General features: G+C 45.9%; 2 protein-coding genes across 2 annotated transcripts; both read left to right on the top strand.

The window, feature by feature from the left end:
• Positions 1-6,254: 6,254 nt before the first annotated feature.
• On the top strand, positions 6,255-6,479 carry LOC137362020 (histone H2B 7-like). Its single transcript, XM_068026605.1, has one exon. The coding sequence runs from the start codon at positions 6,255-6,257 to the stop codon at positions 6,477-6,479; it is 225 nt and encodes a 74-aa protein (XP_067882706.1).
• Positions 6,480-7,315: 836 nt separating this feature from the next.
• On the top strand, positions 7,316-14,734 carry LOC137362018 (histone H2A-like). The gene is made up of 3 exons (XM_068026602.1): positions 7,316-7,639; positions 10,228-10,344; positions 14,609-14,734. Exons 1-3 carry the CDS (start codon positions 7,316-7,318, stop codon positions 14,732-14,734), a joined length of 567 nt encoding a protein of 188 aa, XP_067882703.1.
• The last annotated feature ends 3,148 nt before the right edge of the window (positions 14,735-17,882 follow it).

Raw genomic sequence — 17,882 nt, 5'->3', positions numbered from 1 at the left:
ACAGCCACTTATGGGCCTCCTCTCTCTGCTGCAGGTATTTTATCCTCGGTTGGGTTGGGGGCGGGGAGGCAGTGTGGCAAAGGCACCAAGAACCCTGCCTGATAAAACCAGGCGTCTTTCTTGCGGGTTGCGGGGGGGGGGTGGGGGTCCTCCTGATTAGGCACCCTGATCCCCATGGAGGGCCACCCTCAAAGCTCCAACCGCCCCAATTGGGCACCCCCGGACCCTGTACCTGACCCCCCATTGCCTCAGACTTAAAGGTATCATTATATATTCTATCAGAACAGACTGAATGACAGATAACATAGCACTCCACAAAACTATAGTCTTCGAGTGACAGATATTGTCTCAGTTATTTGTTGCAGCCTGAGCTACACATTATATGCCAATCTAAAATCACATACAGTTTCAGACTGAGATACAGTATTTATTCCATAAATGCAAACCGAACTATATGTTCCACAGGAGTTCAAACTATTGAACAAGCCTGGGCTCTTTTCTCTGAGTGGTCACCTAATGGAAGCATTGAATAATATGAAGGGTTTTGTTAGGGTAGAGGTAGAGATGTTTCCCACTTGTGGTGGAGTCCAAAGCTGTCGATATGAAATAGTCAGTAATAAATTAAATAAATAACTCAGGGGAATCTTCTTTACCCTGCTTTGACAGCACTTGAGCTACTGAACAGTGTTACATTTAACGTCAAGCTAAATGATTAAATGAGGCAGAAACAATTTGAGAGATTTGCTGATAGGATTAGATGAAGTAGGGTTGGAGTAACCTCATTGGAACTACCAGCACTTGGGCAGAAAAGCCTGTCACTGTGCTGTAAATACTATGTAATTCTGTGTAGAGTGAATCCAGAATGACAAACTAACCCAGAGATTAATGGCTACTGAATGCATCCCACACACAGGCAGTACCAGAGACTGACAGATACTGAACAAAACTCACACTCACAGGCAGTACCAGAGACTGACAGATACTGAACAAAACCCACACTCACAGGCAGTACCAGAGACTGACAGATGCTGAACAAAACTCACACTCACAGGAAATAACAGAGACTGACAGATACTGAACAAAACCCACACTCACAGGCAGTACCAGAGACTGACAGATACTGAACAAAACCCACACTCACAGGAAGTACCAGAGACTGACAGATACTGAACAAAACCAACACTCACAGGCAGTACCAGAGACTGACAGATACTGAACATAACCTACACTCATAGGCAGTGCCAGAGACTGACAGACATTGAACATAACCTACACTCACAGGCAGTGCCAGAGACTGACAGATACTGAACAAAACCCACACTCACAGGAAGTACCAGAGACTAACAGATACTGAACAAAACCCACACTCACAGGAAGTACCAGAGACTGACAGATACTGAACATAACCTACACTCACAGGCAGTGCCAGAGACTGACAGACATTGAACATAACCTACACTCACAGGCAGTACCAGAAACTGAAAATATTGAACAAAAAGTACACACGCGGACAGTACCTGAGACTGACAGATACTGAACAAAACACACACTCACAGGCAGTACCAGAGACTGACAGATGTTATGTCCATCCCAAATTCACAACAGAAACAATAACTGAGAGATCCAACAGAAATCCAACACTTACATATAATACCAGTGACTTAAAGGTGCAGAATTAATCGCACTCTCAAATAGAGTGCATGTGACTGGGATACAGAATGAGTCTATACTGACACATAGTACCAGGGAATGACAGATACAGAATGAATCACACAGTCACATACAGCATCAGGGACATTTTGGCACAGTATGAATCTGACAGTCGTGTACAGAAACAGAGACTGACAGATATCAAAATGAAACCCACACACACATACAGTGACACTGAGAGCTATAACATATATGCCACATTCACATATAGTACCAGAGATTGACAGATACAGAATGAATTCCACACACACAAACAGTTCCAGAGCCTTATACATTCAGAGTGAATATCACACTTTGTACCAGAGACTGACCAATGCAGCATGAATCCCACACTCCCACTCAGTAATAGAGACTTACAGATAGCCACAAATACAGAATGATTCTCATTCTCATGTACTGGACAACAGACTGATTTGCCACAATGGTGTCTCTAATCTTTGGGCAAACTCAGTGTAATAACAACTCATCTCCATTCCCAGTATTTCTAAATCCCACCTGTCCTACATAATCTGAACAATTATTGCATGTTGTTTTGACTGTCTGATCTGTACTGTATCACAGATTGCTGACATTTGCTAGCTGAAAGTGAGAACTGCAACATAGAAGCAGAAATTGGCACAGTCTGTCAGGGTTAATAAACAGGTAATGTGAGGTAATAAACTTTGTAATAAACTCATATTGCTTCACATTTTTATACTGAAAATAAAAGTAATCAATTCTTAATAAAAATGTTTACTACATTGATCTGATATTTGTAAATGTGCCCTGTTATATATTACACTACATTGAGCAGTATTTCTGTCTGATTTTTCCGGATACTATTTGCATTACTTCAAATAAAGAAAACAGAACTGCACAAAGAACTGAGCACAATGCTGAAAGTTTCACAGCAAACAGTCAAAAGGGAAAGAGATAACATATAGAAAGAAAAAAAGCTAAAATACTGGAAACACTCAGCCAGTCCAGAAACAACTGTGGAGAAGAGAAGCTCGGGTTAATGGTCCAGTTCTGTGACCCTTCTATAGACCTGAAACATTGCTCCTCCCTTCCTCTCTCCGCAGCTACTGCTGGAACTGCTGAGTGTTTCCAGAATCTTCTGTTATTCAGATTTCTAGCGGCTGCAGTATTTCTCTTTTTGAAGAATAAAACAATCCCTGGGAGGGAATGAAAGTTTGCATAAGAAATAAGATCAGGAGTGGCCACTCTGCCCATCGAAATAGTTCCACCATTCAATAATATAACAGCTGTTCTCCTACCTCAACTCCATCTTACCACACTGGCACAGCCCCCGTGATTCCCTTAGTATCCAAAAACCTATCGATCTCTCTTGAATATGCACAATGATTGAGCATCCAGAGCTCTCTGGGATAGAGAATTCAAAAGATTCATAACCCTTTGACTGAAAAAAAATCTCCTCTTCTCAGTCAAATATGACCAAGGCCTTTACACTGAGAGTGTAACCCTTCATTCCAGATTGCCCAGCGAAAGGAAACATCCTCCCAGCATTTACCATGTCAAGCAACTGAGCATTTTATCTGCCAGTGAGATTACCTCTCACTCTTCTGAATTCTGGGGAATAGAGGCCTAGTCTATTCAATCTCTTCTCATAGGACAATCCCCTCATCCTGGGAAGCAGCCTAGTGGCACGTCTCTGTACTCCCTCTAAGGAAAGTATATCCTTTCTTAGATAAGGGGACCAAAACAGCACAGCACTCCAAATGTGATCTCACGCTGTATAATTGCAATAAATACTCATACTCTAATCTCTTTGCAATAAAACAAACATATCATTTGCTTTCCTAATTGGTTGAGTACCTGCACGTTAACATTCTGTGATTCCTGGACAAGGACACTTGGGTCCCTCTGAATGTAAACATTTCCCAGTCTCTCACTAATTTCAAAAATGTTCTGTATTGCTGTTTTCCTGCCAAAGTGTGTAACTTTACACTTCTCCCCATTATATTCCATCTCTCACATTCTTGCCCACATACTTAGTCTGTCTAAATCCCTTTTTTCCCCCTTTGCATCCTCCTCACAGTTTACTTTGCCACCTCACTTTATATCATCGGCAAACATGGATAACATTACATTCGGTCACCTCATCAAAGTCATTGATACAGAATGGAAATAACTGAGTCCCGAGCACCAATCCTTGCAGTATCCCACTACCTACAGCTTTCCTGCCGAAAATGACTCGGTTATTCCTGCTCTCTGTTTTTTGTCTGTTAACTACTACTCAATCTATACTAATATATTATCCCCAAATTGCATGGGACCTACATTGGTGTAATAACCACTTGTTTGATAACTTATCGAATGCTTTTTGAAAATCCAAACAGACTACATCCACTGGTTCCCCTTATCTACCCTGACAGTTACAACATCAACAAATTCTAATAAGTTTGTCATTGACAATTTCCTTTTAATAAATCAATGTTGACTCTTCCCAACCATATTCTGATATTCCACATCACCCTTTACCATGTCTGTAATAATAGATTGTAGCATATTGCTGCTGTCAGGCAAACTGGCCTCTAGTTCCTTGCTTTCTCTATCCTTCCTTTCTTGAATAGTGTGGATATGTTTGTTACCCTCCAATCCACAGCTTCCAGAATCCAGGAATTGTTTCTTATAAGGAACGGGAATAGCTGTGGGAAAATGAATCTGAGTAATTCTATTCTGAGTCCACTGTATGATTCAGGTTAAATAATAATTATCAATAAAAAGGTGTAAAATCAGAGTTCAATTTAACTATAATTTGAAGGAAATCAGTGTTGGAAATATGTTTATTCATATTATACACTTCTTGGTTTGGGAAACAAAATTCCTTTGAGACAGCACCCAACTCCGTTCCTATCTTTCAGTTTCTCATCTGAGGAATTTAAGGAACGCCAAACTGTAATGGATGGGAATCAAACCCGGGCACAGCTGCTTGGAAGGTCATTGACCTGAAACCTTAACTATGTTCTCTCTCCACAGATGCTGTCTGACCTGCTGAGTATTTCCAGCATTTTCTGTTTTTATTCCAGCTGTTTGGAAAGCAGCTATGCTCACTGCTCTAACAGCATCGCTCACATGGAGCAATACATTGAGTCTTTCTGTGGACTTTGGAACTGGGCCGCTGTCTTTTGGTCTCTGATGCTATAATCACAGCCAATAGAATACTCAGCTCAGTTCCAGGTGTTTAAAACTGGTGAACTGAAAGGCGACATGATGTTTCAGGATGTGTCAGGATGTTTCTGAACAGCAATAATCACAATTGTACAACACGGAAAGAGTTCATTTGAACAATTGTGCTGCTCTTTGAAAGATCTATCCAATCAGTCCCACCTCCCTGTCATTTTCACATTGCCCTGTAATGTCCCCATCAAATAATGATCCAATTCCCTCAGGAAAGTTATTGTTGAATCTGTTTTCACCTCCCTTTTCAAGCAGTACATTTCTGATCATCAGAACGCGTGCTAAAATATCACCTCATCTTCCCCTGATTCTTTTAACAATTCTGTGTCCATTGGTTACAGACCCTTCTGCCAGTGGGAACAGTTCCTCTTAAACCCATTACAATGTAGAACACAACTATTAAATATTACATTAACATCTCTGCACCAAGAAGAACGACCCTAGCTTTACTATTCTTTCACGCATCTCTAGTGCCATTCTAGTCAATCTCCTCTGCACTCTCTCTCAGGCCTTGATATCCCTGCTAAAATGTGGAACCTAGAATTAGACACAATGCTGCAGCTGAGGCCGATAACCAGTGAGATTTATAAAGGTTCAGCATAAACTCCCTGTTTGTGACCCGTATTCCCATTTCTCGTTTCTAACCCAGTGTCGGCTCTGAGCTGTTGAAACTGCCTGAATAAATATTTCCGCCCAACAATGCGCTCAACTTAGAGGCTGAGAATAAGAGACCCTCGCAGCCAGGCGTCATTTCCCTGTGGATTTTTCAATAGAAACTGGGGCTGGAGAGAGTCTTTGGGAAATGGAATTCCTGAATGCAGTTTGCGATTGGTTGCAGATATAAAACTATTGTGACATCACTGCCAATCACCCAATCACAATCTTTACTTTCTCCCATCCCTCATTAGCATAGAGGTGTGGGATTGTCTATTTAATCCGCATTCGGAAGGGGTTTGGTTTATTTCTGTATCTGAAACTGAAAATGGTAAGGTCCCCCCACCAAGCTGAACTGAGGGGCTGTACCCCTGGGAAACCCCTCGAACTGTATCGGGAAAATTTTCATTTGCTGTAAATGTAAAAATGTAATTGGCATGACAAATGTGAAATGGAAGGGTTGTGAAGCAACTCATGATTGTGCTGAAGGAACCTGATCTCCCTTGCAATGTTTGTATTTTTTGGTGCTGTTTGAAACACTTTGGCAATGTATTTTTAACAGATTTTTATGAATAAAGTCTATTTTGGAAATAAAAAAAGAGAAGAAAGCAGCTCCTAAGAAGGGCGCCAAGAAAACCTTAAATAAACCATCAACAAAGGGCGGCAAGAAGTGCAGGAAGGAGAGTTACTCCATCTACATCTACAAAGTGATGAAGCAGGTTCACCCCGAGACCGGCATCTCCTCCAAGGCCATGAGCATCATGAACTCGTTTGTGAACGATGTTTTCGAGCGTATCGCGGGTGATGCTTCCCGCCTGGCCCCTTACAACAACCATCAGCTCCGGGAGATCCAGACCGCCGTGCGCCTGCTGCTGCCCAGGGAGCTGGCCAAGCACGCCGTGTCGGAAGGGACCAAGTACGTCAGCTCCAAGTGAAACTGCACAATGGACTGAAAAACAGATCAAACACAACGGCTCTTTTAAGAGCCACCAACAATCTCTGAAAAAGCTGCATCCGACATCTCTATGAAATCACTTGAAGACAATGTATAATATGATAACGATCCCAATGCTGTGTTTGTATCTCCTGTTATTAACCGAACATGAACCCATAATCTGATCACCCGCCTTCACTTGTTTTGCTTAAAGCTGCTCTTATTCTCGTTTTTCACAGCCCCTGAATGACCGCATTAACAGCTGATTTCAGCGGTAAGGATTAGACCTTCATCCCTTCACTGATTAATCATTTTATTAACAGCAACTCTCCGCAGTGTAACAGCCTGGGATGGGATTATTGTAGAGCAAGTTAAGGGCCGTTTGAGGACTTGATCCGGCTCCCTCTTTTCAGAGAAGGACACTGGGCTCTGATTCAAAGCTAAACTGAGTATTTCACTTCAGGCCAATGAATGCCCCACCCGTGACAGTTTGAAAGCGATTGTAGAATGAGTCACAATTTAAATAACATTTTACAAGTTGAATAAAACAAAATCAAGAGAAGGGACTTTAAATCTTTGACTAAGGATGACATTTATTTTAATCCGCTCCTTTCCGACGATGAAATTGGCGGGCTTTTTGAAATTGACAAATTCTCTGCTTCTGATGTCGTGGCGGGTAAATCCCGCCCTCTTCTGTTGGTCAGTGACCTGATTGGTGAAGAATATAGGCAAATGAGGTGAATTAAGTACCGACCATTGAGGAGAGTTCTCAGTCTTTAAGTAAAGTAAATGCTGCGGAAATTATCCATTTATGAAAGTATTTGTGAGATTGTGGAAATGTCTGGAAGAGGAAAGACCGGCAGGGAAGCTCGGTCCAAGGCCAAGTCCCGCTCCTCCCGGGCTGGACTGCAGTTCCCGGTGGGCTGTGTTCACAGGCTCCTGAGAAAGGGCAACTATGCTGAGCATTTGGGTGCCGGAGCCCCGGTCGATCTGGCTGCTGTGCTCGAGTATCTGACAGCTGAAATCCTCGAGCTGGCCGGTAACGCGGCCCGGGACAACAAGAAGACCCGCATCATCCCCAGACACCTGCAGCTGGCTGTCCGCAACGACGAGGAGCTCAACAAGCTGCTGGGAGGGGTGACCATCGCTCAGGGCGGGGTGCTACCCAGGAAAACCAGCGCTCAGAGCTCCCAGAAAAAGCAAAACAGACAAAATGTCATCTAATAAACCAAAGACTCTTTTCAGAGCCACCCACAGTCTCTGTGAAAGGGCTGATTACTGTCTGATTCCAGCATGTCAGTAACAGAACAGAATAGGAACTATTTAAAATGTTTATGAGCAACTATGTCAGTGGCTTCTCACTGTTCCCCTGATCCCTGTGTGAAGGGGAACTACCAATAGTATAATTTATTCCTTTTCACACCGAGTTTGAGTTATTGGTCCCTGAAGGATTGCTGAATGGAGTCTTTTACCGCCGGTTACAGATAAGCAGTGGGGGGGGAAATGAGAGGTTAAAGCTGTGCGTAAAATAGCGCCAGGAATTTGTGGCGATAATAGCGGAATAAAGAAAGGTTTTTAAAGGTTGGTGGAAAATATTTTACGAACAACTTTAAATAGATTTTCCAGTAATTCGCTTTTTGCCGACACTGAAATTGGCGCCTTTTTCGAATTCAAACGTTCTGCCAATTTCGACAATTTAAGCCAATGATTTGCTGCATTTTCCCTAATTCGAGGCTCTGCGATTGGTTAAGAAATGCGAATGGGAAGAGGGTGACCAATCAGAAGTGGGCATGGGTTCGCGCGGGCTCAAACTGCGGGAATTCCAGGTCCCTGAATGAATGAGCTGAAACTGATCAGTTTCACAAACCCTGTCAGTTTCAGTGCAGGAAACACCGTCTCGTGAAAAGTAACATCACAAGTGGGTCTGGTTCCAGTGACCGATTCAACGGCTGCTGCAGAACTCCCGGATTCCCTCATTGCAGCGAAATCATTTTGAAATTCTATGAAAACAATGAGTGATTCTGGAGGAGTGATGTGGCTTTGCACTGAGGTCATGTGTGGACGGGGGAAATAACTAACTGCAGAGCCTCGGGCACTGTTTACACAGCCCGTTTAGAAAATCAAATCCACTGCACATCCTTGCTGCAAATGAAATGTCAATTTCGGGGATTCCAGTTTTATACCCGAATACAGCACAGATTTATTCCAGACAGTTCTGAACAGCCTATCCCAGCTCCCGTTTCCAGGTCACTGCTCTCTCTGTGAGACGGTGGGTGGCTCTTCGAAGAGCCTTTGTTGTGTGTTTGCTGGAAAGGGTCGAGTTGTGCGGCCCTGCCGTTTCAGAGCGAACACCACATCCATGGCAGTGACCGTCTTGCGCTTGGCGTGCTCAGTGTCGGTGACCGCATCCCTGATCACATTCTCCAGGAAAATCTTCAACACCCCGCCAGTCTCCTCATCGATCAAACCCGAGATCCGCTTGACCCCGCCACGGCGAGCCAGGCGGCGGATTTTTGGTTTGGTGATGCCTTGGATATTATCACGAAGCACTTTGCGGTGCCGCTTTGCTCCGCCTTTGCCCCGTCCTTTGCCTCCTTTACCTCTGCCAGACTTTCTTTTATTAATTTCCAAAATATACTTTCTTCATAAAAATCTGTAAAAAAAATACATTACAAAACAGTTCCAAAAAGCACCAAGTCAAACAATACAAAGAGTGGAAAGGAGATCAGTTTCCTTCAATACAGGAGTGAGTTGCCTCACAACCCTTCCATTTCATTTCTCATGCCATGTACATTTTAGAGCAAACAAATAATTTCTGGCTACAGTTCGAGGGGTTTCCCATGGATCCAGCCCCTCAGTTCACTAAGGTGGGGGGACCTTACACTGTGATCTTTCCCCATTGAGCCTTTGCTGCAGCTGCCCCAAGCTTTACTGCGTCCCTCAGCACGTAGTCCTGGACCTTGGAATGTGCCAGTCTGCAACATTCGGTCGTGGACAACTCTTTGCGCTGGAAGACCAGCAAGTTTCGGGCAGAGCAAAGAGCATCTTTGAACGAATTGATAGTCTTCCAGCAGCAGTTGATGTTTATCTCGGTGTGCGTCCCTGGGAACAGCCAGTAGAGCACAGACCCCTGTGCTACAGAGCTGCTTGGGATGAACCTCGACAAAAACCATTGCATCTCTTTCCACACCTGCTTTGCAAAGACACATTCCAGAAAGAGGTGGGCAACCATCTCTTCCCCACCACAGCCATCTCGAGGGCATTGTGCAGAGGGGGTGAGACTTCGGGCATGCAGGAAGGATCTGACGGGGAGGGCTCTTCTCACCATCAGCCAAGCTACATCTTGGTGCTTGTTTGAAAGTTCTGGTGATGGGGCATTCCGCCAAATGACTTTGGAAGTCTGCTCGGGAAACCATCCGACAGGATCCACCATCTTCTTTTCCCATAGGGTCTTGAGAACATTCTGTGCAGACCAGTGCCTGATGGATTGGTGGTCAAAGGTGTTTTTCCGTAGAAACTTTTCCATGAAGGATAGGTGTTACGTACGGCACAGTCCAACTGGATGGAGCGTTCCACGGCAATATGACCAGGCCCATCCTTCGCAACACCGGGGACAGATAGAACCTCAGCACGGAGTGACACTTGGAGTTTGCGTACTGGAGGTCCACACACAGCTTGATCCAGCCGCACACAACGGTAGCCATCAGGATGAGGGCGATGTTGGGTACATTTTTCCCGCCCTTCTCCAGAGGTTTGAACATCGTGTCCCTCGGGACCTGGTCCATTTTGGATCCCCAGATGAAGCGGAAAATGGCTCAGGTGATCACCACAGTGTAGGAGTGCAGTATGAGCCAGACCTGCACCACGTACAGTAACCTGACACAATGGAGAGAGATCGCTGCTCCCATATGTTCAGCTTATGTTGTACCCTGGCTACTCGTTCCTCCCAGGTTTTGGTGCACGCCCCAGCCCTTCCGAACCATACCCCAGCACCTTCAGGTAGTCTGACCTAATGGTGAAGGGGACAAAGGATCGGTCAGCTGAGTTCCCAAAGAACATGGCCTCGCTCTTGCCGTGTTTAACATTGGCTCCCGAGGCCAGTTCGAGCTGGTCACAGATGCTCATCAGTCTGCGCACAGGCAGCGGGTTCAAGCAGAAAATGGCGACGTCATTCATGTACAGGGAGGTTTTAACCTGAGTGCCTCCACTGCCTGGGATTGTTACCCTTCTGATACTCGCATTCTTCCTAATAGACTCAGAAAAGGGTTCAATACAGCAAACAAACAAGACAGGGGAGAGAGGACAGCCCTGCCTGACTCCAGATTGGATCGAGAAACTTTCTGATTCCCACCCATTGATTGAGATTGCGCTACTGATGTTTGTGTAGAGCAGTTTGATCCAATTGCAGATTCACTCCCCAAACACCATATTGGAAAGTACGTCCATCATGTAGGTGTGCGATATCCTATCAAAAGCCTTCTCCTGGTCCAGGCTGATGAGGCAGGTGCCACCCTCCTGTCCCATACATAGGTGATCGTATCCCTGAGTAGCGCGAGACTATCAGAGATCTTCCTGCCTAATATAGTACAGGTCTGATCAGGGTCAATCACCAACTCCAGAGCAGACTTGACTCGACTGGCTATGACTTTTGACAGAATCTTGTAGTCGATGTTAAGCAGTGAGATGGGCCGCCAATTTCTGATTTCGGCCCCCTCCCCCTTCCGCTTGCAGATGAGGGTGATGATGCCTTTCCTCATGGATTCTCATATGCTGCCGACCAGGACCATACTCGACTTTTTTTTTTTACTTTTCAAAATATACTTTATTCATAAAAATCTGTAAAAATTACATTCCCAAACAATTTAAAACAGCATCAAGTCAAAAAATACAAACAGTGCAAAGGTGATCAGTTTCCTTCTATACAATCACGAGTTGCCTCACAACTCTTCCATTTCATTGTCATGCCATATACATTTCTACATTTACAGCACACAAAATTTTCCCGATAGGTTCGAGGGGTTTCCCATGGATCCAGCCCCTCCGCTCAGCTTGGTGGGTGGACCTTACACAGTGGTCTTTCCTCATTGAGCCTTTGCTGTGGCTGCCCCAAGCTTTTGTGCGTCCCTCACCACGTAGTCCTGGACCTTGGAATGTGCCAGTCTGCAACATTCGGTCGTGGACAACTCTTTGCGCTGGAAGACCAGCAAGTTTCGGGCAGAGCAAAGATCATCTTTCAACGAATTGATAGTCTTCCAGCAGCAGTTGATGTTTATCTCGGTGTGCGTCCCTGGGAACAGCCCGTAGAGCACAGACCCCTGTGCTACAGAGCTGCTTGGGATGAACCTCGACAAAAACCATTGCATCTCTTTCCACACCTGCTTTGCAAAGACACATTCCAGAAAGAGGTGGGAAACCATCTCTTCCCCACCACAGCCATCTCGAGGGCATTGTGCAGAGGGGGTGAGACTTCGGGCATGCAGGAAGGATCTGACGGGGAGGGCTCTTCTCACCATCAGCCAAGCTACATCTTGGTGCTTGTTTGAAAGTTCTGGTGATGGGGCATTCCGCCAAATGACTTTGGAAGTCTGCTCGGGAAACCATCCGACAGGATCCACCATCTTCTTTTCCCATAGGGTCTTGAGAACATTCTGTGCAGACCAGTGCCTGATGGATTGGTGGTCAAAGGTGTTTTTCCACAGAAACGTTTCCATGAAGGATAGGTGTTACGTACGGCACAGTCCAACTGGATGGAGCGTTCCACGGCAATATGACCAGGCCCATCCTTCGCAACACCGGGGAAGATAGAACCTCAGCACGGAGTGACACTTGGAGTTTGCGTACTGGAGGTCTACACTCAGCTTGATCCAGCCGCACACAACGGTAGCCATCAGGATGAGGGCGATGTTGGGTACATTTTTCCCGCCCTTCTCCAGAGGATTGAACAACGTGTTCCTCGGGACCTGGTCCATTTTGGATCCCCAGATGAAACGGAAAATTGCTCAGGTGATCACCACAGTGCAGGAGTGCAGTATGAGCCAGACCTGCACCACGTACAGTAACCTGACACAATGGAGAGAGATCGCTGCTCCCACATGTTCAGCTTATGTTGTACCCTGGCTACTCGTTCCTCCCAGGTTTTGGTGCACGCCCCAGCCCTTCCGAACCATACCCCAGCACCTTCAGGTAGTCTGACCTAATGGTGAAGGGGACAAAGGATCGGTCAGCTGAGTTCCCAAAGAACATGGCCTCGCTCTTGCCGTGTTTAACATTGGCTCCCGAGGCCAGTTCGAGCTGGTCACAGATGCTCATCAGTCTGCGCACAGGCAGCGGGTTCAAGCAGAAAATAGCGACGTCATTCATGTACAGGGAGGTTTTAACCTGCGTGCCTAAACTGCCTGGGATTGTTACCCTTCTGATACTCGCATTCTTCCTAATAGACTCAGAAAAGGGTTCAATACTGCAAACAAACAAGACAGGGGAGAGAGGACAGCCCTGCCTGACACCAGATTGGATCGAGAAACTTTCTGATTCCCACCCATTGATTGAGACTGCGCTACTGATGTTTGTGTAGAGCAGTTTGATCCAATTGCAGATTCCCTCCCCAAACACCATATTGGAAAGTACGTCCATCATGTAGGTGTGCGATATCCTATCAAAAGCCTTCTCCTGGTCCAGGCTGATGAGGCAGGTGCCACCCTCCTGTCCCATACATAGGTGATCGTATCCCTGAGTAGCGCGAGACTATCAGAGATCTTCCTGCCTGGTATAGTACAGGTCTGATCAGGGTCAATCACCAACTCCAGAGCAGACTTGACTCGACTGGCTATGACTTTTGACAGAATCTTGTAGTCGATGTTAAGCAGTGAGATGGGCCGCCAATTTCTGATTTCGGCCCCCTCCCCCTTCCGCTTGTAGATGAGGGTGATGATGCCTTTCCTCATGGATTCTAATATGCTGCCGACCAGGACCATACTCTGGTATACTGCCAGACTTTTTTTTTTACTTTTCAAAATATACTTTATTCATAAAAATCTGTAAAAATTACATTCCCAAACAATTTAAAACAGCATCAAGTCAAAAAATACAAACAGTGCAAAGGTGATCAGTTTCCTTCTATACAATCACGAGTTGCCTCACAACTCTTCCATTTCATTGTCATGCCATATACATTTCTACATTTACAGCACACAAAATTTTCCCGATAGGTTCGAGGGGTTTCCCATGGATCCAGCCCCTCCGCTCAGCTTGGTGGGTGGACCTTACACAGTGGTCTTTCCTCATTGAGCCTTTGCTGTGGCTGCCCCAAGCTTTTGTGCGTCCCTCACCACGTAGTCCTGGACCTTGGAATGTGCCAGTCTGCAACATTCGGTCGTGGACAACTCTTTGCGCTGGAAGACCAGCAAGTTTCGGGCAGAGCAAAGAGCATCTTTCAACGAATTGATAGTCTTCCAGCAGCAGTTGATGTTTATCTCGGTGTGCGTCCCTGGGAACAGCCCGTAGAGCACAGACCCCTGTGCTACAGAGCTGCTTGGGATGAACCTCGACAAAAACCATTGCATCTCTTTCCACACCTGCTTTGCAAAGACACATTCCAGAAAGAGGTGGGCAACCATCTCTTCCCCACCACAGCCATCTCGAGGGCATTGTGCAGAGGGGGTGAGACTTCGGGCATGCAGGAAGGATCCGACGGGGAGGGCTCTTCTCACCATCAGCCAAGCTACATCTTGGTGCTTGTTTGAAAGTTCTGGTGATGGGGCATTCCGCCAAATGACTTTGGAAGTCTGCTCGGGAAACCATCCGACAGGATCCACCATCTTCTTTTCCCATAGGGTCTTGAGAACATTCTGTGCAGACCAGTGCCTGATGGATTGGTGGTCAAAGGTGTTTTTCCGCAGAAACTTTTCCATGAAGGATAGGTGTTACGTACGGCACAGTCCAACTGGATGGAGCGTTCCATGGCAATGCGACCAGGCCCATCCTTCGCAACACCGGGGACAGATAGAACCTCAGCACGGAGTGACACTTGGAGTTTGCGTACTGGAGGTCTACACACAGCTTGATCCAGCCGCACACAACGGTAACCATCAGGATGAGGGCGATGTTGGGTACATTTTTCCCGCCCTTCTCCAGAGGATTGAACATCGTGTTCCTCGGGACCTGGTCCATTTTGGATCCCCAGATGAAACGGAAAATGGCTCAGGTGATCACCACAGTGTAGGAGTGCAGTATGAGCCAGACCTGCACCACGTACAGTAACCTGACACAATAGAGAGAGATCGCTGCTCCCACATGTTCAGCTTATGTTGTACCCTGGCTACTCGTTCCTCCCAGGTTTTGGTGCACGCCCCAGCCCTTCCAAACCATACCCCAGCACCTTCAGGTAGTCTGACCTAATGGTGAAGGGGACAAAGGATCGGTCAGCTGAGTTCCCAAAGAACATGGCCTCGCTCTTGCCGTGTTTAACATTGGCTCCCGAGGCCAGTTCGAGCTGGTCACAGATGCTCATCAGTCTGCGCACAGGCAGCGGGTTCAAGCAGAAAATGGCGACGTTATTCATGTACAGGGAGGTTTTAACCTGAGTGCCTCCACTGCCTGGGATTGTTACCCTTCTGATACTCGCATTCTTCCTAATAGACTCAGAAAAGGGTTCAATACAGCAAACAAACAAGACAGGGGAGAGAGGACAGCCCTGCCTGACTCCAGATTGGATCGAGAAACTTTCTGATTCCCACCCATTGATTGAGACTGCGCTACTGATGTTTGTGTAGAGCAGTTTGATCCAATTGCAGATTCCCTCCCCAAACACCATATTGGAAAGTACGTCCATCATGTAGGTGTGCGATATCCTATCAAAAGCCTTCTCCTGGTCCAGGCTGATGAGGCAGGTGCCACCCTCCTGTCCCATACATAGGTGATCGTATCCCTGAATAGCGCGAGACTATCAGAGATCTTCCTGCCTAATATAGTACAGGTCTGATCAGGGTCAATCACCAACTCCAGAGCAGACTTGACTCGACTGGCTATGACTTTTGACAGAATCTTGTAGTCGATGTTAAGCAGTGAGATGGGCCGCCAATTTCTGATTTCGGCCCCCTCCCCCTTCCGCTTGTAGATGAGGGTGATGATGCCTTTCCTCATGGATTCTAATATGCTGCCGACCAGGACCATACTCTGGTATACTGCCAGACTTTTTTTTTTACTTTTCAAAATATACTTTATTCATAAAAATCTGTAAAAATTACATTCCCAAACAATTTAAAACAGCATCAAGTCAAAAAATACAAACAGTGCAAAGGTGATCAGTTTCCTTCTATACAATCACGAGTTGCCTCACAACTCTTCCATTTCATTGTCATGCCATATACATTTCTACATTTACAGCACACAAAATTTTCCCGATAGGTTCGAGGGGTTTCCCATGGATCCAGCCCCTCCGCTCAGCTTGGTGGGTGGACCTTACACAGTGGTCTTTCCTCATTGAGCCTTTGCTGTGGCTGCCCCAAGCTTTTGTGCGTCCCTCACCACGTAGTCCTGGACCTTGGAATGTGCCAGTCTGCAACATTCGGTCGTGGACAACTCTTTGCGCTGGAAGACCAGCAAGTTTCGGGCAGACCAAAGGGCGTCTTTCACCGAATTGATAGTCCTCCAGCAGCAGTTGATGTTTGTCTCGGTGTGCGTCCCTGGGAACAGCCCGTAGGGCACAGACTCCTGTGTTCTAGAGCTGCTTGGGATGAACCTCGACAAAAACCACTGCATCCCTTTCCACACCTGCTTTGCAAAGACACATTCCAGGAGGAGGTGGGCGACCGTCTCTTCCCCACAACAGCCACCCTGATAATTCTTGCCTCAAATCAGTGCACAATAAAAGAGACTGATTCCGTCAGCCTCCTTCTTTTTTACAGGCCGCCCGGACTGAGAAAGGCAGAGTGAGTGCAGGGAGGGGAGGAGACAAGAGTGAAGATTAAACAGAGAGCGAGAGGGAAGGAGACACCCAGAGTGACAGACAGAGAGAGAACGGCCCCTTATCTTTCAGCTCCACCTCCTGTTTCCTCCGGGCTGCCAATTTCAAACCCTTTATTAACAGTCGAACCGAAACCCAGCTCTCCACGCAAACCCTTCCAGACTCGACCTTTCAAGGCTTTCCAGAAAGACAGAGTTTTTAAATATGGTCCCGCTACAATTAACACTCAGTAATATTCCCACCGAAACACAGTCCATTCTATACCAAGAAACCTCCTCAGTAACATCACCATTTCCACACACATGCGCTTCCAGCAGTTTACAGCACCTTACTGCAGCTGTTTGGGGAATCTCCTGTGTTAAGATTGGAGTTGGAAAGTGGCTTTTACCCGGCAGTGTTATCGTCTCACACTGAATCTGCCAGACATCCTGTTCTCTTATTGCGAGAGAGAAAGCACGGATTTAGGAAATGTTCATTTGAAATGCTCTCTTTTGAGAACGAGCCCGGCCGTTGGACAGGTATTCCAGTGCAAAGAGCTGTCCATGACCGAGTGTTGCAGACTGGCACATTCCATCATATGTGCTGTGGGATGGCATTAAAGCTTGGAGAAGCCACCATGGAGCTTCAATGGAAAGGCGACAGACTAAGGCCCTAGTACAGCGAGGGGCTGGAACCTGTGTAAAACCCCTCGGGCTGTTTGCACCAGAGAATGTTTGATGTGTAATGTAAATACTGTAAATATAACCTGTGCTGGCAGGGATAGTGAGATACCTCATGTACTTTATTGAAGGAAACTGATCTGTATTGTACCTTATGTAATATTAAAATTGAACTGCTTTGCAATATAATTGCACAAATTATATGAATAAATTACATTTTGTGCAAAAGAAAGCAGCTTTCCTGTCAACACACACCTTGTCTCAGGGCACAACTTTCCTGTGATCTTGTCATACCCAACTTCGCTCTATATCTTCTGACACATACACTTTACAGTCTGTCATTTCCAAAAACAAGCATTCTAAAATCAAAAGACCTTTTGTTTATTTCTCCTTTCTTTTCATTTCTCCTCTATTCTTCTCAATCACTCCCTTCCACAGTCCTATTCAGATCAAGGTGGAATGTGAATAGTGTCACAACTCACCTCTGACACTATTATTACCCTTCTCTTCTCTTGTCTTATTCAATGGGAAAGTTTTATTCACCAGTCTGTTGCTGTTTTACACTCTTGCCATACCATCTGGTATTGCATCCATCTGAATTCTGTGCTTTCATGACCTTATACATCTTTTCCTCTTCTGGATGATTTGTTTGCTTCAGTTCCATTCAACCAGGCTGGACCACAGGGAAGCTTAGAACAAAGAACAAAGAACAGTACAGCACAGGAACAGGCCATTCGGCCCTCCAAGCCTGCGCCGATCTTGATGCCTGCCTAAACTAACACCT

This window comes from Heterodontus francisci, unplaced genomic scaffold, assembly GCF_036365525.1.
Source record: "Heterodontus francisci isolate sHetFra1 unplaced genomic scaffold, sHetFra1.hap1 HAP1_SCAFFOLD_86, whole genome shotgun sequence".
Classification (NCBI taxonomy): Eukaryota; Metazoa; Chordata; class Chondrichthyes; order Heterodontiformes; family Heterodontidae; genus Heterodontus; species Heterodontus francisci.
The sequence above is the reverse complement of the archived record's forward strand: the minus strand, read 5'-3'. Positions and strand labels throughout refer to the sequence as shown.

Bases quoted from the DNA above. Each gene is read 5' to 3' on its own strand.
- LOC137362020 (XM_068026605.1), top strand. From the start codon at position 6,255: ATGAAGCAGGTTCACCCCGAGACCGGCATCTCCTCCAAGGCCATGAGC.
- LOC137362018 (XM_068026602.1), top strand. From the start codon at position 7,316: ATGTCTGGAAGAGGAAAGACCGGCAGGGAAGCTCGGTCCAAGGCCAAG. The intron at 7,640-10,227 runs CTACCCAGGAAA...GCCCTTCTCCAG, and splicing joins CCATCGCTCAGGGCGGGGTG to AGGTTTGAACATCGTGTCCC. The intron at 10,345-14,608 runs GTACAGTAACCT...GCCCTTCTCCAG, and splicing joins ATGAGCCAGACCTGCACCAC to AGGATTGAACATCGTGTTCC.